Genomic DNA, 24,223 nt, shown 5'->3' with positions numbered 1-24,223 from the left:
CATTTTAAATGTACATTATCCCAGTCTTCAAAGTGTCTGTTAACATTCCCATCCACCTAACATTCTCAGAATAAAACAAGGGCAATAAACAGTAAATTGAACAGTAGGTGAAGGTGGTGTGTTCAATTCAATTCAATTTTATTTGCACAGCACCAAATCACAAGAACAGTCACCTCAAGGTGCTTTATATTGTAAGGTAGACCCTAGAATAATACATACAGAGAAAAACCCAACAATCATATGACCCCTTATGAGCAAACACTTTGGTGACAGTGGGAAGGAAAAACTCCCTTTTAACAGGAAGAAACCTCCGTCAGAACCAGGCTCAGGGAGGGGCGGGGCCATCTGCTCCGACTGGTTGGGGAGAGAGAAGGAAGACAGGATAAAGACATGCTGTGGACGAGAGACAGTCTTTTCAATCTGACTGCAACTGCTGTCTTTAAAGAAAAACACCAGTCAATAGAGTGATGGCCATCCAACACACAGGAGGCCACTCTTTATTTAAACACCACTTCTCATGGTTAATAACAATCAAAGCCAAGCCGTCTAAAATGTACAACACTTTTCTAAGCTACAGTTAGCGTGCAGCACTGTAGAGATGAAACACTTTACTAGTCACAGTGAGTGCTTGGGTGAAAATCTCTTTTGCTGCTTTCCATCATAGTCTGCTGAGTTTTGTACTTCCTCTGTTGTGTGATGTCAAAAGGTTGTTTAACAATGATTGAAAATTGACAGAAGTATGTGCTCTCTCTTTTCAGGCATCATAAAGGTGGGAAAGTGGAATCCTCTTCCCATTCACTTTTTGACTGATGCTCCAGAAGCAACAGTTGCTGACATGTTGATGGAGGTTTACCACATGGTCACATTACGCATTCAACTACAAAGGTCAGACTGTGTTTTGAAAGACAGATGTGAGAGGATGTTTTTTTTTCTCATTCATTAGACTTTAGAACAAACTGTGTGCAGCACTGTAGCAGAGACTTGTAAGTCTGTATTTTATGGGTACAGTGTGTATGTGTGTGTGTGTGTGTGTGTGTGTTAGATCAGATACTTGGTCCACTGGGCTGCTGATGTCATTGCAGCTGATTGCAGTTCAGGAATTTACCATATATATCAAATTTGAAAGCAACAATATTGAAACACTAAAGTTCTATTTAAACAACCCGGTAGGGAATTATCTATTATCTGTCTCCGTCAGGGAGAGCCCGCGTGCCAGGAACTGTCGGTTCCCGAGAAATGGTGAAGCAGAATCTTGATGGGTAGATAAAACCAGATAAACTCCAGATGAGAGGGTTATTATTGTTATTGTCTTGGCGCATACCAGCCAGGTTTGTTTACATGTTTATTCATGTATCCATGGCAAAGGCAGACGTTTCACATGCTTCGTGCTCCGAGTTGAAATTATTTATTTGAGGTTAAAATTAAATAAAACCAGAAAGATTAAAAGGAGATAGACCCTAGATGGGAAGTAGTGGTTTGTGGTTGATGTTAATACATGATGCTTGGATTATGGTTGGGGTTATGTGTTCATTCCGGTTTACATTTCTTTTCTTGCTTAGAGTTACATGAGCAAATATGAACCTAATGGTGGCTTAGTTTAACATTAAACTACTTTTTAAACTTAAATAAACCTTGTAGGATTTAAACCAACCAGTCGTTGGCGATAAGTAATCTAACCCCTGACCTTATGTGTCAAAAGAGGTGACTGTGACAGAATAAAATATGCTAACTGATACAAGTGCAAAACTACTTTTGTCTCCCTCTATAACCTACAGGTAGATGTGGAGGTAGGTTAGTGGTTGTGCTCCTGTCCAAAAATGAGCCTAACAAACTGATGTGTGGTTTTGGTTTGTATAGTTTTTCAAAGCTGGAGGATCTGCCCTGCGAACAGTGGAACCATGCAACTGTCAGGAATGCTCTCAAAGAGCTTCTAAAGGAAATGAACCAAAGTACTCTGGCCAAAGAGTGTCCTCTATCACAGGTATGACTCACCAGAATGTAGCATCTCTACTGCGTCTTCATATCAAGGAGTTAATCTGCATGCAAAAAGTGCTCTAAGTACAATGATCCTCTACAAGAGATATCTTTACACATGTATTTTAGTGACAAGCTCTTCACACACCCTGGCTACAGACAGCCCTCACGAGATCCATTTGGGCACATTTAGAAACAGCCACGAGCTATTGTTGCAAGCTTTTAATCAAACTCCACCCCAAAAGTTTAAGTGCCGTGTTAAAGTCCTCAGCTGTATGTTTGGCCCTCTAGCCTGGTCCTATTCTCACTCGTGTCTGAGAAGTGTTTGCATACTGTGTTTAAATGGATCTCTGGTGGGGGTGTCGATCACTGCATCAATTGCAAGCATATGTGTATGTGGCTGGAGATTCCCTCGCTGCACCGTACTGGCTCGAGTTTCCATGGGTGGCTTCCAGTCATGATTAATGTTTGTCTGTTTCTATTGTGTGCGCGCAAGAGTGCATGTTGTATGTGTTTATGTGTGCATGCCATGTGGTTGTTGCGTGAGTCTAAGCATTTCATATTATGCTGGTTATTAATTATCTCTCCCCTCTTGTTCCCTCTCAGAGCATGATTTCCTCCATAGTGAACAGTTCCTACTATGCCAACGTATCCACTGCCAAATGTCAAGAATTCGGTCGTTGGTACAAGAAGTATAAAAAAATCAAAGGTGAGGCTAATAGAGTTTGAGCCAGAGTTCTTAAATCATCTGGTAGTTGGACCAGTGGCCAAGGAGTTGTAAAATGATTTCTGGAGTAAAATAATAAAAACATACAAATCTGTCTACTTTTCTGGTGAAATGATAACACAGTTTTACTTCTTCTGCAATATACTTTGAAATAAGTCACACAAGATTATCTGAGAGTGCAAACTCTTGAGCGAGAGCTGCAATGAAGAGCATTAAATGAGTGCTCCACTGATGCAACACTGCACTCCTATAACATTAAATGGACAAAAGATGATCGAAACCATTTTTTCAACATCTAATCCCACATTGTCTATAATGCAGCTCTGAAGACAGCAGAATTTTATAACTAGCTACTAAAAGGCCCAACTCACTTTTATTTTAGCCATGCAGCTACAACATATGTGAGCTACATGTAACCACACATCTTTATGGCAACCCTTGATACACCACATGAGGAGTGCAAGAAGCGTGACTGGTCAGCTTGGGCTGAGTTTCTTAAGCCATAGAGAGGGACAGTAGCATAGGTGGGCGAAAAGGTTCAGTGGTTTATTCCAGAACGTACTTCTAGCAAAGACTTAACACTGCAAGTCATCCAGGTGCCACTTGCCCTCTATGTGAATAAACAAACACTCACACAAGCCCTGAATATCGAGAGCTTGCTCAGTATTCCAGCTGCTGGTGTATCCAGCAAAAACTAATAAATGAAATAAAATAAAATATTGGATACAAGTCAGAGCAAAACCTTAGATTTGAGAAAGGATGAAGCCCTCAGTAACTCTGTCACTCTCTCGGTTAGGGTGTTGCAGGTTTGAAGTCACTCACAAGAGCCATTTTCAGCCTCTCACTTTCCAGAAAGATGCTCACAGGTTAGATTGTCGTAGCTAAAAGGTCCAGTTGACTGATTAGAAGCAGTAGATTAGTTCCATCCATGAGGTCTGCCTTGGTAATGGGACCTATGCTAATGTTAAGTGTTAAATGTCAAGTCATTGTTACTATTATTTTGTCTCACAGTTATTAAAACAATTGTTGCTGCTATATCCAATATATATATAAAAGTATCACTTTTAATTGTTACAGCCTGACTTAGAGTTATACATGCGTATCTGTGTTTAATATCTACAACTGGAGTCCAGTCCAACTTGTGAATCATGCATCTTAGAAGATGTGGAGGAGTAGAAATCAGGATGGCTTTATGTAAATGGTTACAGTGACACTGATTGGATGTGATATTCAGTCATATAGTCCCCATAATATCCCTTCTTTTACTTAACCACACCAGCTTGTCCCACTCCCAAAAGCTACATTATAATAATGTAATAATAACAGAATAAACACTAGGCCAGAAGAGGAGAGAGGATGTAAGAAGAAAGTGAGAGAGGATGGAGTTATGCCGGAGCCTGCTGCGCTCCTGCTACGAGCTGGTGTTAAGTTACATTCAACATTTCCTCCATCAGTCCTGCTCCACAGATGTTGACATGACAGTTTCTTCAGAGCTGTTGTGGAGCTTTCAGCCGAGAACCCATGACACAATCAGCATCAGCATATGTAAATGTATATACTTACATTGATTTTTGGACACGTTAGGAACTTTAACTTTGGCTCAAAAGCTTAGCTCTCTTCTTTAAATGGATGCTGACGCAAAGTCATAGCTTTACACCAGCAGCATCATGTCACTCTTCTGATCTTCCGTTTGTTTTGTTGAGCAGGAGATTACTTGGAGAAGATGTGGTCTGGACGAGATGCTGCTGACATAAAAAGTAAGGAATATAATCCATTTTTCTGATACTGTGCTTAAATGAAGATATTTATTTGAACACACTCTCTGATTATCTCCAGTTGAGAGAGACAACATGGCCGACTTCTGTGTGTTGGGCCAGAGACCTCCACCTCATCTGGCTGGCCTGGCACAGCTTGGTCACCTGGGAGCCAGCAGTCCCCTCCTCAAATCTCCAGATTCGCAGGCACCCTCCCAGACACCTCAGCAACCACCTCCTCCTCCTCCTCAGCAGCAGCCCTCACCTCATGGTCCCCTCCATCACAGCCCTCCTCTCCGTACAGGGCAGGTGCCTCCTCCTCCCCCACCTCCACCGCCTGGTGCCCTGCAGCCCCTGCTGGGCCCAGGTGGACTGCTCTCTCCTCAACTCTCCCCGCAGCTGGTACGGCAACAGCTCGCCATGGCCCACCTCATCAACCAGCAGCTAGCCGTGAGCCGCCTGCTGGCTCACCAGCACCCTCAAGCTCTCAACCAACAGTTTCTGAACCACCCGCCGATCCCACGTGGTCCATCCAAAGCTGGCGGTGACCACCCTGGAAGCAACCCCTCTGCTTCTGAAGTCTCCTCTGAAATCTACCAGCAGGTCAGGGATGAGCTGAAGAGAGCTAGCGTGTCCCAGGCTGTGTTCGCCCGTGTGGCTTTCAACCGTACACAGGTAGGAACGCAGAGAAAGGTCAAGGCTAAGGCGTCAGGAGAGGAAGTTGTAAGGGGAAAATGAGAGGAAGAGGAGGAAGGCGATGTGACAGAGAAAGGAAATCAAGTTTCTAGTTGAATAAAACGTATGCAGAGGTTTTTAAATCTAAAAACTGAAATATGGCATTCAATGGCGTTAATCCGTCAGACGAGACCAAAAATACCCACACACATTTCTTACATTATATGGATCATATCAGGTGAGAAGAGGTTTACTGGGTAGAAACAAATGCCAGTTGCCCTTACTGGTCTGATTTTCACAAACACACACACTCAGAAAAACAACTCGGCTAATTTATGGTCACCCACCTTTTGGTATTTTTGGTGGGCTTATCAGAAGCGTGGCTGGGTTGCTCGCTGCGTCATTCAGTCTCCTCCTCCACCATCGCAGCAGCACAAACACCTGATGCATTCAGGCTGTGCTAAACTGGTTACTGCACGGCCCATTAGATCAAAGTAATGGGAGGTGGCTGATAGACCTATTGGTCTAGAGGCCAGGTGTTTTTCACTGGTGCATCACTTTGTGGTAGGTAGCCTCTGTATTTGAGAAGCTCAAACCAATATGCAAATACTTTTAAGTGTCTAGTTGTACGTTTATACGAGAAAACGAGCAGCTTCAAAGTGATTTACATTTGACAAAATCTATTTTTCAAGTCAAAATGATAAACATGTCTTTGTGTCAGCTTAATAAAAGTGAGGATTGTCTAGTTTTGAACATTTGGTTTAGAGGTTTTTAAAAAAAAAAAAATTCTGGATACTTTTGATATGCATTTGTGAAATGAAAGGAAAAAGCAAATTGCCAGTCTGGGTTTAAACAAAGAAGCCAAACGAGTCCAAGAATAGCATTAATGGAGCTTCAACAGTACACTTGAAGCATGGGAAAGGGACCATATATTTCAATTTTCCATGCTAGGGAGATGCAATAACATATCCTGCTGTGTGCGTTTGTGTTGGTCAGGGCCTGCTCTCAGAGATCCTGAGGAAGGAGGAGGACCCTCGCACGGCCTCGCAGTCTCTGCTGGTGAATTTGAAGGCCATGCAGAACTTCCTCAACCTGCCTGAGAGCGAGCGAGACCGAATCTACCAGGAAGAGAGAGAGCGCACTATGAACCCTTCGGTCGGCCTTCCCCCCTCCAACTCCTCCAACCCCGGCGCACCACGCCTTTCACAGGTTAGTGTGCCCAACGGGCCATAAACTGCGGTTGCCATAGCAGTGCATCGAGCGAGAAAACAGCGGTGTTTTGTATGAGTAATCATATGTGATGCTAACATGCCTTGTGTCATGTATGAGCTTAGAAAGTGTGGGAGAGGAGCTTGGAGGACCAGAAAATCCCAGATACCTGGGCCTCAATCTGGAAGAACAAGGCCAAGATCTGTAACTCTGTGAGTTATCTACCATCTTTAACTTGCCCTCACAAAGTAGACTGCAGCATGTCATGTGCTTCATCCTAAAACCTGCGCTGGGATTTGAAAGTTTTTATCTTAACAAATTCCATTTATAATGGAAAACAGCTTCAAAGCCATCAGAGGGACATATTGTAAACATAAAGGACATTATACAGTATTTGGAAATTTCCTTCCACAAGCACGTGGAGCAACATCAGTGATAAGAAGTACCCCTGATGTCAGGACAAATGCCCATTCATGGATCTGGGTGAATTGGTGCGCTATTCTTATTATGGCTATGTAAAATTATCTCAGCATCATTTACACTGGGGGAATGTAAGCTAGCTGGTCTCTACATGTCTTGTGGATGACTTCAAACGCTGTGTATACAAGCTTTCTGAGAGCCAATACATGTTCATTCAAACAGAAACAACAAAGAAAGACAAAAGAGGAGGACTTAATGACTTTGATCTGTAAACACAACTCATGTGGGGACATGCGCTGCAGATGTGCAGCTGATGCTTGTACTGGGAACACTGCATGTCTGTTCTCAGAGCGACTTGGCCTGATCATCAGCTGATAACCTCTCCTCATATGTGTTTGTTTTTGTGATTAAATTTCATAGTAGATTCATAAAGTAAATAACAAGCCTTAAACAATACGCGGTACGCCTCTGTGACTGTTTATCACTCATCTTGTTCTGTCGAAGCACAATAAAGTTCCTTTTTAAAAAATTGTGCTCTGCATTACATCATTATCCTGTCTCCCAGCCCAAGCCGTCTGGCCCGCCCTCCGACCTCCCACTGAAGCTGGAGTCACTGGTCAACATTACATCAGGCATCTATGATGAAATTCAGCAAGAGATGAAGCGAGCCAAAGTGTCCCAAGCTCTGTTCGCAAAGGTGGCGGCCAACAAAAGCCAGGTGAGGAGACTGTTGGGGAAAACAAGCCTACAAAATGACTTAAAGTGTTTGTTTTTCAGGTCAGATTCCAAGTGCAGTCACATATTTATATGTACTGCGATAGCGTAGCTGATATTTTTTGTACCCTGTGAGTTAGATAGTCAACTTGTTAGTGAGCATCACGATTGAACCAAAATCATTTGAATTAATAACGATTTATTACAAACTACAAAAGTTGTGGGACTGAGTAGAGCCAGCAAAGCTGGTACTCTGCCGGTAACACGATCTAAATGTTCATCAGCTGTTTCACCATCACTTCAAACCGGACGTGTGTGATCAGTTATGCTCTTAAAGCTCTGGTGACATAATGTTTGACATTAACACTGGCTGCAATTATTTATACCTCTATTGTTTTTTTTAAATTTTGAATCTTGGCCGCACGCATTAAGACATTATTTATATTTATATGTATTTACTTCTAATTTTTGGATAAAAATGAAAAAGGAAACACTTCAGTTTTTGCTTCTTGGTCTTAATTTCAGACCACGATGACTGAAACAATAATAGGAATTCTTTAAAAAAATAGTTTTTTAAATTTGTAGCAACTTGATGTTGCAGGATGTGACTCACATGGGATGTAGGTGGTCTATAAAGAAGGCTTGACAACATGTATACAGTATGTGCGTTGCTTTTGTGTGTATTTAGCGAGGTACCCCTGGTTGGTGGGTCTGGGGGTGGCTGAGGGTCATGGCTCACTGCACCCATCTGCTGCAGCTGGCCAGCAAGCAAGGACAGCAAGCAAGCGGGGGGAGAGAGAGAGAGCGAGAGATGATCAGGCGATTAGCAGTGCATGCTGCCCGAGGTGGCTGGTTGAACACAACAGCTGGTGTCACAAACTGAACCAGTCTAGCAGATATAATTGAATCTTCTCCGTCTCTCCTTCCTCCGTCTTCCTTTACCTCACACATCCTGCATCCTTCCAACTTTTACAACTTTTTATTTTAATTCGAGCTTCCCTCCCCGGGGTGGAGGGTGTCAGGTTAGGTGGTCTCACGATCTTGTCTGTGCTTGTCGCAGATGATGTGGTTGTGTCAGCCTCGTTGAGCCGTGACTCTCAATGGGGGGGTGGGATGAGAATGCTATAGATCTCAGCCAAGGACGAGGTGCTGCCCCAAGTGGACAAGTTTAAGTATCTTTGATTCTCGTTCATGATCGAGTGGAGTGGAGCACATTGACAGACGGATTGGCGCAGCTTCACCACTCTGTTGTGAAGAGAGCTGGCTGTGAAAGCAATGCTGTTAGTTTATGGGTGAATTTGCATTCCCACCTTCATCTTAGCCGTAAGCTCTGCATACTAATCAAAAGAATTAGATTTTAGATGTAAGCAGATGAAATACGTTTCCTCTAAAGGGTACCTGGGCTCTTCTTTAGGGATAGGGTGAGGAGCTTGGGGTTCAAAACACACATCAAAAGGAACCAACAGATTTAGTTCAGGCATCTGATCAGGATGTCTTCTGGGCACTTGCTGAGTGAGGTGTTTCCAATTTGTCCTGCCAGGAGGAGGCCCTAGGGCTGAGAGAGATGCTGGAGAGATTATGTCTCTCAGTTGGCTTGGGAACACATAGGAGTTGGAGGTGGTGGCTGTGGAGAGGCAGATCTGCTTCCACTGCTGTAACACAGACTCAGATAATGGATGAATAAACTCATTCATGTCTATCTCAGTTGCCACTTGTCATGCTCATCCCCGCTGCCACTTTCCAAACAGAGTAGATGCAGAGTCATCTGCTCTGCGTGCACGTGTGTGAGAGAGAAAGGTCGTAAAAAATTGCATAACAATTCTTTCTCACTGTGTATGACACAGTAGCAGAAGTCACCCATTAACATCCCTGTCAGCTATCGCACAGTCCACACTTCCTTTCTTTTTAACCTCACCTTTCCCCCCCCCACGCATACATCTTTGTCTCCTCTTCAGGGCTGGCTGTGCGAGCTACTTCGGTGGAAGGAGAACCCCAGCCCTGAGAACCGGACTCTGTGGGAGAACCTGTGCACCATCAGGAGGTTCCTGACGCTGCCGCAGGCCGACAGAGATCTTTCGTACGAGGAGGAGTCCAGACACCATCATAGCGAGAGGCTGCACACCGTCCTCCACATGCCACAGGACACACAGGTAAGTGTTTGCATGTGGAGGTAACGTGCACCTCAACACTCCATATCCAGATGCGGTATACAATGGGTGGATTTTATTTACAGCTGGCACAAAGACGGTGTCTCTAGTAAACACACTGAACAGATTTCCTGCACATCACCTCATCTCATAATATTTACAACTTGAAATCGGGAGAAAGTGCTTGGTCTTCATACCTACAAACACGTGTGTCCTAAAATCTATTTTTGATGGATTACTCGATTATTTCAGAACTGTTTCTTTAAAACATGGCCACCCCTTCTAATTACAATCTCCTAAAAAGTACGCAGATATGAATGTGCTGAACACACAGTACGGTATAAACACTGACTGATAAGGATGACTAAGATGCTGTAAAGAATGATATTAGAAATAGTTGTTACTGAGCTCCATTTTCATGGCACTTCTCACGTATTAAAACAGATGGAAGTGTATTCCTCTACCTTCAGAGACCAAATCTGTCATTATTATTGAGTCATTATATTTATTTAATCTAAGTTTGCGCAGTGCTGTTTGATCTTGTGGTGGGTGCAGATGTGTTTGTGTGTCCCTGTGTGCCCCAGTGGAATGAAGAGTAAACAGAGTTGCTGGGTGGTGTGGCACTGGAGGAAATGCCCCATTAGTTTTTGAGGAGGGAGGCAGAGGCTGAAGGAGGCTTGAGAGAGAAGGGAGATCGATGGAGGAAGCACAGAAACGTGTTGGCATCTTTGGTTACTGTGAGCGCTCCAGTTGGACACACGCTGAAGCCGCCCCACCTAACTTTATCTGCATGCCTGGGTTTTGCTTTTTCTTCTAGTGCAAAGCTTAAATAAATTAGAAATGTAAGTCAAGTCCAATTAAAAAGTAGGATAGCACTTTATAATACGGCCCGTGACAAAGGTCTTTATTTCTCTGCAATTAAATTAAATTTAGGTGTATTTTATTTGAAAGAATAATGCAGTTATATTAACATGCAGATGCTTAAAGGTAGAATAAAGGGGTAACAAAGCAACAGTTATGCTCTAAATCAATTTAAGTAGTCCTCAGTAATTTTAAGTATTTTACAGGAAGGAGACAGAAATTATACGGAAAGCAATTTCAAGTATTTACTTTTAATTTTAGGTATAGCATAACAAATTTCACTGGTGTGTAATGAACAGGTAATGTTGTTCAATATTTTTCGTATTATGGTGTGAGTTAAACGTGCCTTCATTATTAAATCTTTTTTAATCCATGAAGGATTTTCCATTCATCAGTTGTCATTTTACACTCAGGCTGTTTTGTACATTACTTACAGTACAATTATTCTCTTCTTTCCTGTAAAATACCCAGTTATGCGAGGTAAAGTCACAGCATGACATGACCCACGCCCTGAAAAGAACTGTGTACTTATGGTGTCAGATAAAATGCACTTATAGCTTAATTATTTCCTGACTTGTAGCCCCCCCCCCCCCCCCCCCCCCCCCCCCCCCCCCATTGTAATTATGCATTAAGTTGCAGGCCTTCCACAGCATGTCTTTATCCTGTCTTCCTTCTCTCTCCCCAACCAGTCGGAGCAGATGGCCCCGCCCCTCCCTGAGCCTGGTTCTGCTGGAGGTTTCTTCCTGTTAAAAGGGAGTAAATCCTTCCCACTGTCACCAAAGTGCTTGCTCATAAGGGGTCATATGATTGTTTGGTTTTTCTCTGTATCTATTATTGTAGGGTCTACTGTACAATATAAAGCGCCCTGAGGCAACTGTTGTTGTGATTTGGTGCTATATAAATAAAATTGAATTGAATTGAAAGTATCGATAAAAATTTTTTTTTTTATAAATAGTGCCATGATCCAGTGGCGACAGCCTCTATCAGTTATATAGTTATATTTAATGTAGGAGTGCTGCCACAGCATGCAAACCCTGTATACATGCCTGTGGTTTACCATACTTGACTCCAGAGGAGGAGCTTGTTGGTACATGAAGGTATCTGTGTTTATGTTAATGTTGAACCTGCCTAACACAAACACCCCCGTTCCCCTTCTCTTGCTTGAGGTAGAAACATCAAGCAGCTGATTATAGTTTAATTTTAAAATGCAAACATGAAAAGGTTCAAATTCCCCAAAATGTTCAATCGGTGTAATGTCCAGAGAAGCAACAGGAAGTGTGTCACTTCTTCATCTCCTGACCTCGCTGAAAAGAGGTGGAAGATCAGGTTCGACGGTAGAAACAGCATTCACTGCTTGGACTGAGTCTAGGTCCTCTGGTTGAACCCGCCAGCTTACTCTGCCCACAGCCCCCGTCACCCCCAGCTCCAAAGCTATTATAGCCCACATATAGTACATACCATATGCCATAAATCAAAAACAGGCCAATGCTCAGACTTCCCATTTGGTATTGTGACATGAATCCTACACGGCTTGCTTTGCAGCTCCACCCACCTTCACTCTACCACCAAGCCTTTTTTCTCTCCTCCCAATTCAGAGCTTTGTATTAAAGACTGATGGGAAGATGCAAAGGAAGCTGTGGTGGCACCATTAACACATTCCTCTACTCCTCTCGCCAAAGTCTAAAAATAAAATTTACACTCATAAACGCCTGTGTAATAACCCTCCCACCCCCCACACACCCCCAACCCACCCTCACTCCCACCCCAAGAGACACAGGGAGAAGAACTGTGGTGAAACGCTGGTGATTTATTAATCGGAAATGAGGTGTGTGTGTTCATGTTGCTGTCTTGAGAGCCCCCCCCTTCCCTGCTCTGTCCCAGATGAAGCCCTCCACCAACCTCAGGCTCCAGCCAGCCTGCCACCACAGACCACACATGTGTCCCATCTGCCACACATACACACAATCTCATACTGATAGTTGGTAATGTGAGCACTCTGTTGTGTTTGGACAATAAGAAGGTCTCTAAAACTGTAACAACCAACCCCGGGATACACATGAAAAATGAACGCAGTGCTGCTCTCTGAAGCAAATGTTCACATACCACTGATGTGTGTGTGTGTTTGTGTGTGTGTGTGTGCTTTGTACTGGACTGTATGTGCGGTACCATGCTAGCGGCTCTGTGTGAGCGTGTCTATGAAGTGTGTAGGTGCTGTAAGAGTGTATTTGTAACTTCAGTGAGCATCACATTTCTTCATGACTGACACAGCCCCAGCGTTGGCTCTACAGCTCTCACTCACATGGCTCGAGCAGTTAAGTGCGTCCCACAGCTAATTTGGCAGAGTCTGCCCTTATAAATAATTACTTTATTGTTTTTGCTAAATTGATTTCTGCTGCAAGTCTGGAGGTGTTTATGTGTGTGCATGTATGACCGCTCACAGTGGCCGAGACCCCAGGAGTGGTGGACTAGAATCAGAAGTTACAAGCCTTACTCCACTCATTGTGTCTCGCTTTAGCCCAGCGGTGCTTAATTCCAAACCCCCAAAACAAATCGCTCCTGTTTTCTGTCTCGTCAAAGCGGGGCCACTTCATAGAATGTGTCAAATGCCACGAGTCTGGCAAATGTTTGAAAAATATATACAAAAGTATTTTTTTGAAGAAAACATCATAAATGCTCCAGACTTATCAAAGTTAAGATCATGTCATTATGTTTTAAACTTGCAGTTATTATCACAATCTTTTGAGAGTGAAAAAAAGATTTTTGAATATTCTATAACAAACTGCCCATTTCTTTCTCCAGTCCTCAACTGAAACCTGAGTGTCAATGTTCTTTGCAAAGAAGTGATCATAATGTGACACAGCTTCCAAAAAAGGAGGTCAAAGTTCATCTTCAGCATCTTAATTATTTTGTACTTTTTTATGTTTTCTAAAATTTCCAGACGTGTAGATTAACAGTTTATTTTCTATCACTTTTGAACTTGAGTTGGTCAAACTCTGTCTGTTCTTTGAATGATTGTGGTTCATTAACAATGCAAATAGATAAATAGTCACTTGTAGGACAAAGGCTGACTTGCGCTTCAGACAAAGCCTCAATTTTTTATCCAGGTTTTCACTTAAATCTTTCAAAGACTCAGGTTTGCTACACTGGCTCTGCTGTAATTATAAAAAATATAACAGTGAACACTTCTGTGTGAAATCCTCCAAACAATACTTAACTGTGAGATTTCAGGCCAGCAAAGCTGCAAGAACTGAAATCTTCCCACATAAGCTCTGGGGCAGGAGTGTCAAACATAAGGCCCGGGGGCCAAAATCTGTCCATTGGATTACTGTGAAAAATGTAAAGGACAACGTAAATCTTAGACTTTTAACTGGATTTTCACAATTTTCACAGCTTTTCCTGCTGATGGCATTTCATACCACACAAAATTATTAAATTATTTCTGTAATAATATTTGTTTCTGTAATGATAATATTTCTATAATAATACAATTTAAGGCCAAAGTGTTGTGACAGATTTCTTTACTACAACAAACATGTCTTTATCATGTGGAAATCTTATATTAAGATATCTCATTGATTAAATGTGTAGTTAGATTTGTGTACAGTGACTGTGGCCCACGATGTAAAATGAGTTTGACGTTCTGAATCAGAGCTATTTTTGAGCTGTCTTTGCACACAGATCTATGCAGGGAATCATATGCATTCTGATTGTTGAAAGAAATGAACGCTTTTTGGGGGGAAATGATTGATGAATTCATTACCATATTATGAAAGATATCATGCACATTCTTAACTCACTTGTTTTACTAGTAGGACAAATTGTTTTGCAAAAAAAATTGTGAAAATATGAGCATTAGATAAGAAAAACACAGGGCCCATTCCTGGGTTGTCACGATGATTTAGTACTGCAGAGCCATTGAAACCGAGGGTCTCGAGGTGATGTAGGTATGTGGTGTTTAAAACAATAGTGATCTAAATGGGGACACTAGACAAATACAAACTGACTTATGGGTCAAGCCTGTTCACTGGACTGTATGCTGTCTTTAATGAAACATCAATCTTCATTGGACCCTCCCTGCCTGATAAACGCCCCCCATTTTTCTAAACTCCACACCCTTATTTTGTAACACAAGTTTTCTGTAAAAATAAATAAATAAATAAATAAAAATCTCCAAACCCAACCCAATGCCAAAACAACCTCAATGACATCACCAGGCATTATTTTTCCTAGAGCTGGGAAAGTTCCCACCAGAGCCGTTACACAACTGATTTCACCAGCCGAGCAGTGCTGATGATGAGTAAACTCTCAGTGTGTGAAACAATAGATTCTCTGGACCGTAAAAAGCAATGGTACCCATACCTTCCTTTGGTGTAGACAATAAAATAGCAGCATTTCCTTTAGCTGCCTCAGTTTTAAGCGACAGCTAAATTACTTAGCATGCTGGCTCACTGTTACGACTTACTGGAAATAAAACAGAACCACCTTTGACATAATTTCCTATTATAGAAAGTCAAAATGTGTCCTGTCAGCGAGTTGTGTAAGCTTTTATATTTCTGACTTCCATTGGACAGCACATGCTGCTGTTCACTGACACCAACTGTTGTGATCAGCTCTCACAGAGTTGATCACAACTAACAGCAGGAAAAAAAACTGCCAAGAGATTAAAAAAAAGGACTGTACAAATAAAGCGTAGGTCTATAGTCGACTCTATTTGCTTGTTTTTACTCTGTTTCGCTTAATGCCATTTAATGTCTGCTAAAAAATAACACTAGAGCTTTGAAGCAAAGTCTAGCATCTTATGTCTAAAATCTTACTGAGCTTCCATAACAATTTAATGCAATAAAAATTAATGTGAAATGATTTCATCATGTTGTTTTGCTTTTGGTAAATGTAGTTATAAGTCTTTTCCCCACTGATAGAATCCAGCTTAGATGTCTTAAAGGAAACAGTTAAATGACCTCTGCGTAACTTCCAGAGAAAATACTCTTATTATCAGTTATCACTTAATGATTGTTTTGGCCTCTAGCAGATGAGTTTGACTCCACGACCTGGCCAGGGATGAGCTCCAGCCCCCACACGACCGTGATAAGTGGAGGAAAATGGATAGATGGATTAGTGGTTAGTTAGACAACGTTTGCAGAACAGTTTGTGTCATCTAACTGTGGGCGACCGCAGCCAACTGTTAGCGACAAAGACAAACATCAGAAAGTTTTGGGGCAGCACCCACTCTCCCACTGATTTCACCCAGCAACAGCTAGTGGCCTCTGGCACCCACTCACCAACATGTCAGGGAATATACTTTTTCCCCCAGTAAACAGATGATGCTGAGGGTCGTCAGGTAATCAATTTCTAGGCCTGTATGACCTGTACTGTTATGGAGAAAATCAATAGCATTTGTCATACACAAGTCAGATTACACAGGTTTACTTTGTTATACAAGTTAGCATCATGGATCAGGGATTTGACGAGGTAGCCAGCTAGCATTTCTGCTCAGATATGATTCTATTACCATTAATGTAAACAAGCAAAAGCTACCTAGGTAGCCCACTAGTAAGTGGCACATCTGTTCCATCCATGGTGATGGTTAATTCATAACATTAGTAATTAGTAACAAGTAATTTTATAACGACAGTTTTCATGACTAAACTAGTCTCACAAATCATGTTACAATCTTTCAAACACTGTCAATAAAAACGGCTTAATAATAGAAAAAAACACAACCAAACACACATTCATGCAGATCTAGCGCTGCAAAATATGAAAATAATTGTACGATAAATGATAAAGCAGCATTTTTCAGTTTCAGTTTGTGTAGTCTATCCATTTCACTTCCAGACAACATATCTGCCTCTCTCTTTTCCTCCTGGTTTGTCTCTCAGTCTTCAGTGCATCCCGGTGGCCTCACTCACTGTTGCAGGGTGGAGTTTGGGCTTTTTGGCAAACCACAATTAAGTTAATTGTTTAATTGCAGATAAATGGAATGAATACCACACACACAGTTTGAATGAAAAAAAGATGCGACAATGCAAGTGCGTGCATGTGTATACACACATGACCCCAGCGCTCAGTGACATTACGTGTATACAGTTTTTCATCAAAGAAACATTATTATACCAAAAAAAAGTTATGTGCAGTGACTCATCTACTCCATTAGTCCGGATCCAGTCTCCATGAATCGCAACCACACACACTTCTTTAAATGCAAGAGTGAAAGAGACAGACAGAGACAGAGATGGAGGGAAAAGGGGGAAAATAAAAAACACACTGATTAACAGGAAAGGTGAAGTCATGCAAAAAACCAACAGAAAAGTGATTTTTCCTTCATTACATATTTATCTCTGTGTTAATGCCGTCTCTTGTGGTCACCCCCCCCCCACCCACAACCAAACACACACACACGCATACACAACAAAACACACACAGACAGAGAGCGAGAGTTAGAGGTCCTGCAGGACCAGAGCTCATTAAGGGGAAGATGAATATTTCATGTTCTATAATTCTTTCATAGTTCTGCGTCGTGATTTGCCTTGATTTACGTTTTTAAAGAAAACTTTTTCATTTCACTGCAGTGCACTCACGGCGCTGCCAGAAGAGTGAGAGAAAGACAGAGAGAGGGAGGGGAGAAGTGAGAAGGAAAGAGAGAGAGGGGGGGATGTTTTTCAGGAATATTGAATCATGCCACAAGAAGAGCTGGTCTGGCGCTGGGCTCCAGTGCTTGTGGTTTTGGGAGAGCAGGGCTGTATTGTGTTGGTCTGAAGTGACATGTAGTCCTTTCCAACGTTTAATGGTGAGAAGTAGGCAAGCTGGACTGCATGGGAAGGGGGACTAAAGGTGAAACAGGCCAAATAAACTGTAAACGTTTAAGAATAATTGTAGCATAATCGAGATCACGTCTGACATGTTACGTTTGGTGAATATTTCTGTAAATTTGCTCATTCGAAAATGGGACAGCAACTCCAATACTCTATGACCCGAGTAAAGGCTTCTCTGGTGAGTTTATACTCTCGCTTGTGAATTTCAAGTCTTTTTTAAATACTGTATCATGTTCAATATGTCAATTATGTTCCCCATTAGAAAAACCGGAAGGATAAACCAGTGCACGTTACTGAGCATGCAGTATACGCTGGTTTCTCGGTCAGATCATAAAACACAATTTTTTAATAGTCTATATTCAGAATGATGCTACAGTGGTCGCGTTAACAGCTAAATTGCTCACGTTTAAAAAATGCAAACTAAAGCCGGGTTCATGTTGCACTCCTCGGTACCACTGAATGCATGCATCTTGGCATTTTGGTTCCTTTTCATGTACTTTTTCATATGTTGCATACTGAATTTTTCCGACACTGAATAGTAGCCAAGTTGATATCTACAACATCAGACTTCTGGATGTCACAGTGGGTGTTTTCCTAAAAACAGGATCAGGATGCCGTATCAACACGTCACGTTCTCCACTGGAGACCATGTTCATATGTTTCTGTTTCTTACATGTATGAACTGCTGCTGTTTTCTTTGAGCCTGTGACCACCACAGTCTTTTCCTGACCTTAACAGAGTACAGCAAGTCCTCATTTAGTTATGACCATGATCTTTCCCTGCCCTTAGACATATGGGTTTTAAACCCAAACCATGATCTTTCCCAAACTGTAACCCAGCACTTTTGGTCCCTAAACTTAACCAGATCATTACCAGAGAGGTGGCTGCCTTATGAATCATTATTGTGGACTTCATATGGCAATGAAAAATGATGGGTAGTTGGGCAATGAAAAGCATTTTAGCAGAACTTCTTTGCCTGTGATCTACAACGATTCCAGCTTGCCCAGTTAGTCTAGGTAACTAACCCCAGACTGTAGGTCAGCCCCCTATGACACATGACCACGGCTTGCTGTTTTGATTTTCTTTTCAGTTTTAGCTTTTAATTACCTTCGCCAAAAATTGGTTTCATGATTTTTTTACTTTCTCACACACCCAGAGTTTGCCGTACTGGATTCTGTAAGATGACAGAATCCAGTATGGTGACGGTGATTAACAAAGTGATTAATTGAGAAATAGTGGAGCTCAAGAAGCAAAGACACAGAGGGTTAGACTGAAGTCGTAAAAAGTGGAAAATGCAAAAGGCAATCAAAACAAATCGAGTCGAAACTAGTTTTTAGGAAAAATATACAACAAAAGTGTTTGATCATGATGCTGAACTGCTCAAAATTCAACTAGGATCCTAATTTATTATAAATGGTAAATCAAATTTGGTGTGGTACAAACATTTATTTTAAATACTGAATCAGGGCTTGCAGAAAGTAGTTAGAGAGTGGTGTAGGTAGAGGACACGGGGAGGTGGGAGCAGGGGTTCCTGGCATCTATGAATTTTTGGAGTCGTGTTGGGTTGGCCGGGACTCGCTTCATTAGTGTCCTGAAGCATTAGAAGTGAGTACAGACGTGGAAAGGAGGTAGAGACAGAAAAGCTTCAAGTATGGCAGAATAAGACAACAGATAAGAAGCATTTGGAGGTGAACTTTGAAGGAGCCCTGTGTGCTCGCCTCTGCTTTCAAACATATCCGTTATAACATGTAGGAGTCCAGGCTCCTCTGTCGATGCATGCATGTGCGGCCCCTGATCCGAGAGTCCCTGCCGTCAGCTCAAATAAGCATTGAAATGATGAAGGTCTGTGTGGGAGTGTGTTTGGGGTGGTAGGTTTCACAATCCCCTCTATGGTTTACCCTCAATTTAGCTATTAAGTGTCTCAGTATGTTTGTATGGGGGATATTTGTGGCTGTGTGGTCCTCATTAGAACAGGGATAGACTCTTTTTTTTCCTCTCTTTTCGGTCTTTGCCTCTAACTTTGTATTGCTAGTCTGTCGCATTCTTACAGTCTTCTGTTTTTTTCTTCAATATCTAAAACCGTCAATTTGAAAAATGGCAAAATAAGGAAAAACCTACAGAATTCCTGTAAATGCCCCCCCCCCCCCCCCCCTCTGCAGAAATAAAGCCCCAGAAATGAAATTGGAGCAATTTCATGGTCTGGCCTGCCCTCGATATTATTTAAGTAATACCCTGTTATTATTGAAAAGAGGGAGAGAAAAGTGAATGACTATTATCTTTATGTGGGTCCTTTAATTTTAATGCGCCACAGATTTATAGCTGGGCATTCCAGTGGGGAGGCCCCTCCCTGCTCTTAAAGTGAGCGGGCGGGACAGAACCGCAACGCTCTCACAACAGCCACTACCTTCTGACAAACAACCAAAGTCCCCACGTTCCCTCCGAACACTTCATCCGGCCCTCCTCAGTGCTGTCACACGGCCATCAGGCCCATCCTGACAGCCAGAGGATCCTCTCGGCACAAGCTCCGCTTTTCTATGTATTTCTATTGCAGCTCTCTGTACACATAAATCCTGCTAAACTTTGAGCTCTTTGTGTCATAACCTGGATTACTGAATAATCTGAGTTGATAAAAACCCAGGTACACTTGCACCAGCTGTTCAAGCAGCAATAGTAGAAGTTTTGTTTTTGTTTTTCTTAAACTAAGTTTTGGTTCATCAGGCTGCGTTTGACACAATGTCTTCATTTTATATGAAAGTAAAAATCAACCAGATCAGATTTAAGAACAGATCAATAACCAGCCAGCCAGTCTGGAGGCTTCTCCTGACGAGTAACTATAACAAGGAAAAATTTGTTTTTAGCATGATGTGTATGAAATACTCCTAAAAATAGCCTCTATGATCAAATGAGCACAAAAGCAGTGCTAATGTACTTTGATCTTACAGTGACTAAGTTAATGTGCTGAAGTAGTTTACAATGAATATGCTTTTTTAAACTCCTGTTTACCCCTTTATTAAAAGAGAAGTTCTAAAAGAGAGCCAGCGTATATTGTATATGAAATATTGATTAATTATTGAATACTTGTTATAAATACAAGTCTAATCAAGTAAAAGATAACATGAAGTTTTTCAGTTTCTCGATTCTGGAGCTCTTTTGTTCATAAATATGGTGATGATACCAATTCCCTATGTTATCAAGTAACAGCAGTTCTGTTGGTGTGTCCGTTTAATAGAGTGTCAGTTACAGTCTAATGAAGTTAATTGTTTTGATTCTGCTCTATCTCTATCTGCTGGTTTTTGGTACCTTATATGTTCTTCTGTTGTGTTTTTGTTCATTTACTCTCACAAGTTTTCCTCCTTGTGTTTCCTGTCCTCTACTATCAAACTACAACAATAGCTGCTTTCTGCTGACCTTATCTAAGCACCAATTGCAGATGATGACTCCTTTGTCCTCATTCCCCCTCTACCCTCTGCCCCTCTGAGGCTTTGAATTTGCTGGTTAAATAGTGATTGGGTCTCATAAGTTTGTAAATAAGAGACTTCCTGGCAAACAGGTGGTTGGCGTTTTACTAGAGCTAATCTTACACACATTAGGTCAAAGGTAACCAGGATGCATTGGTGTTTGAATGCCAGCCTTGGAGCAGCTTAATAGACCATGACACTGTGAGCACTTGTTCTCACCCTGTGTTCACCTTGCAGCCCTGGCTACTGTGTACTGCAGGTGGAGGGCGGTATACTGGATGATTTATAAGATGTTATGTAACATACAGGGTTTTGTAAACTGAATATAACACTTATCAGGTGCAAAACTGTATTTCTGATCAAATGTGAGGCATAAAGTGCAAAAACCCACGGTCACATAAATGCTCATACAACACATTTATATACATTTAGATCAAATAGTGTGCACTCTCGCTCCTGGCTGCAGTCTTGATCAGGGGTCACTGTGCCCCATTAATCAGCTCTTTTGCCTTTCTCGCCAGGCACTTCACAGGCCACCCCCAGGCCCCATGAAGGAGCATCACCTGTCTCCAATGCGTGAAGAACCATTGTCTGCCCCAGCGAATGAAGAGAGGTCACAGAATATGGGTGGAGGACCTACAGGTGTTGCATCTGGCGCTGTTGGCGGTGCTGGAAGCAACAAGAAGCCCCGATCGCGCACCAAGGTACCGATGGTTATCGTGTTTTCCCATTCTGCATTTTGTTATGTGGGTTTGTTCATTTCTTTATCTAGTTTTTGACACTTGGCTGTGTGTATTCTAGATTTCTCTAGAGGCCCTGGGTATCCTGCAGAGCTTCATCCAGGATGTTGGCCTGTACCCAGACCAGGAGGCTATTCATACTTTGTCCGCACAGCTTGACCTACCCAAACACACCATCATTAAGTTCTTCCAGAACCAGCGGTATCACGTCAAGCACCACGGCCGCCTCAAAGACCTGGGCGAGGGTGCTGCCGCCACTGGAGGGGTTGATGTCAGCGAGTACAGGGAAGAGGAGTTGCTTTCGGGCTCAGAGGACCCAGAGTCGAGCGAGGATGGGGCTGAGGAGATCTACCAGCCCACTGAGGGGAACAGTGGGAGCAGTGGGGGGCTGAACCAGCCTCCGACATCCTCCAGCTCCAACTCCAGCCAGTTGTCTTTAGGGTCCAATGCGGCTCAGGAGGATTGCAAGGACAAGGGGCAAGGCAGGCTTAGTGGACCTCTTGCACCCGGGAGCTCCTCATCCAGTCCTCGAGAGCAGGCTGACTACCAGAGGTAGAGACTGACGAACAGAGAGGACAGAGATAAAGAGAGAAGCACGAGAAACGTATGTTCTGTGATAGGAAGTGAGGAATTACTCAAGAAATTATGGAGGGTGGCAGCAAAGGAAGGTTAACGTCTACCCAGGCACATTAACCAAGACAGCATTGGGCTGAAACACTGTACATCTGAAATGATCAGACAGACTGTGTACAGTACCAAACGCAGATTTGTAGAGTGAAATTACCTCAGTAGAAGAAAACAGGTTATTGGTGTGCTGTGATACGGCAGTAGTTGTATAAATGTGAAAGAATACTCCCCCGAGGAACGTTTAAATAAGTCACCCCAGATTTTCATTCGTAGGAAATACTTTTTCTACTCTGACCTCGAAACAATCGCACCAATTTATCCTAATCAGCCAGGAAAGCCACGCTCCTCCTCTTTAAAGACAGAGCACAGTCATATAGAACTTAATTGGTGGGCTGGGTCCTCGACAAAAACGACGAAATCCTCAGGACACACGCTGATGTTGCTAATACTTTTGCCTGCCTGAGACCGCAGGTACACAGCACTCTCTGTGCATCTTCAAGCTTTATTTCATTGTGGTAAAGGCCGACATACACACACACACATACTCCCTGCCTCTGCCTCACAGTCACACTCCAGAATAGTCCAATCTAGCACTTACTGATCACAAGGACCCTGATATTTAGTGGATGTGCTGTATTCTCGTCCCCCTTCTCCCATCCATCTGTCTCGCCGCTCAAAGCTGCAAAAGACAAACTGTTTAAAACTGAGTGTGGAGAGGAGCAGTGGACAGTTTGGCAGGAGGACAGCGAAGAGGATGTGGCGTGGAGGGACCCTCACATTCGTGTGCAAGAGGGAAAAAATGTTAGGAAAGAAGAGACAGAGCAGCAAACAATCAGTCTTTCTCTATGTGGTAGTCCACCCCTTCCACTCTTCCTCTCCATCTCACTCTCTCCCTCCCGCCTCCTCTCCTCTCTCTAATTGGTGCCCACAGTCTTGTGTTTCACCACACCTACCCGCACTTAAACTTCACCAACCCTATTTATTGCTATCTTTATCCATGATTATTATTATCATTATTGTTATTATTGTTGTTATTATGGTTAGAGATGCTGTCATTGCGTGCTATTTTTAGTTTTTATTTCCATGGTTTTAAATATTGGTTTGCAGAACTGGGCGGTTGTTTGGATAACAAGAGACATTAAGAGTGCCCTGCCCTACAAGAAGAGGAAGAAGAGGAAGAAGAGGAGCGGAGAGAGCGAAAGAAAATAAAAGAAGCAGTTACTGAGTGTTATTGGGTGAAAAAAAAAAAGCCCTGTCAAGTCGTATTATGCCAGTTTTCTTTGGGTTTTTTTATAGTTCTTTTTCACATAAATAGAAAATTTGCTGGAAAAAGAAGAAAGTAAAAATGTGCTTTTTTCTGCAGTTGATGACAATCTACTTTTATGAGCCATTAAAGAAATGTGGCAGGTTTGACTCTGTTCTCCACTTTTAATGTCTGTAAATACCCGACATGGGATAAATTGTTGTTGATATACTTTTATTTTGCTGAGTGACTTTAATTGTTTGAGCCAGTTTGGAGATTTTTTTTTTCCTTAAGACAACTCAGTGGAATCGGTTCATTTTATTGTGAAAAGCAAATTCAGTCACAAAACTATTTAAAAAGAAAGCAAATATCTTTTTCTTTTTCTTTCTTTGTTTGGTGTCTCTTGCAGATGTGTAAGTAAATAGTATGTTGGAAACAATATCTGAGCATGGATAGTGTCTCGTTTGACTATCCCGATTGGCTGCTACACTCAGAAAGACGACCTGCCTTTTTAATTTTTACGTCAATCACTCTATATCATTATGTTGTGCTTTTCTGTATGACAGGAATCAGGGTTAGACTCAAATGCAGTTCTGATGAAATCTTAGTTCAGTTCAGTGTTGAAGTGAATTAAAACTTGTGAATTCAAAAAGTGTCTGTTTTTACTTCTATTTTATACATCCTCTCAAACACCCCAGAGCATAAAGACACACAGATTGTCACTGGGCTAAACCTTTTGCTAGACCAATCAATTAAAGGTCTGTGTAAAGCCTCTGGGGCTGGTTTTTCTAATAAGCCAGAGAGAGTGACAATAATTTAGACAGAAAGGCTGCCAGCACTCTCAGCTCGCATTTTTTCTCTC

At 42.2% G+C, this 24,223-nt stretch overlaps 1 protein-coding gene across 4 annotated transcripts in view; it reads left to right on the top strand.

Moving 5' to 3' along the window:
* The window catches only part of satb2 (SATB homeobox 2), a 49,863-nt gene extending 25,850 nt beyond the window's left edge, over nucleotides 1-24,013 (top strand). Inside the window, exons 4-14 of one of the 4 annotated variants that reach the window (XM_080290451.1) lie at nucleotides 759-885; nucleotides 1,858-1,981; nucleotides 2,581-2,683; nucleotides 4,408-4,458; nucleotides 4,538-5,058; nucleotides 6,127-6,339; nucleotides 6,465-6,551; nucleotides 7,325-7,477; nucleotides 9,429-9,623; nucleotides 21,252-21,455; nucleotides 21,553-24,013. In XM_080290451.1, coding sequence (XP_080146577.1) covers nucleotides 759-885; nucleotides 1,858-1,981; nucleotides 2,581-2,683; nucleotides 4,408-4,458; nucleotides 4,538-5,058; nucleotides 6,127-6,339; nucleotides 6,465-6,551; nucleotides 7,325-7,477; nucleotides 9,429-9,623; nucleotides 21,252-21,455; nucleotides 21,553-22,047 — 2,273 coding nt within the window. In that variant the 3' untranslated portion in view covers nucleotides 22,048-24,013. Of the gene's footprint in view, nucleotides 1-758; nucleotides 886-1,857; nucleotides 1,982-2,580; nucleotides 2,684-4,407; nucleotides 4,459-4,537; nucleotides 5,131-6,126; nucleotides 6,340-6,464; nucleotides 6,552-7,324; nucleotides 7,478-9,428; nucleotides 9,624-11,170; nucleotides 12,168-21,251; nucleotides 21,456-21,552 lie in introns of those variants that run through there. The other 3 variants (XM_026145442.2, XM_026145443.2, XM_080290452.1) reach the window with 3 other exon arrangements.
* The last annotated feature ends 210 nt before the right edge of the window (nucleotides 24,014-24,223 follow it).

Source organism: Astatotilapia calliptera, chromosome 16 (genome assembly GCF_964374335.1).
Source record: "Astatotilapia calliptera chromosome 16, fAstCal68.1, whole genome shotgun sequence".
Lineage (NCBI taxonomy): Eukaryota > Metazoa > Chordata > Actinopteri > Cichliformes > Cichlidae > Astatotilapia > Astatotilapia calliptera.
This window is presented reverse-complemented; position numbering and strand designations above follow the sequence as displayed.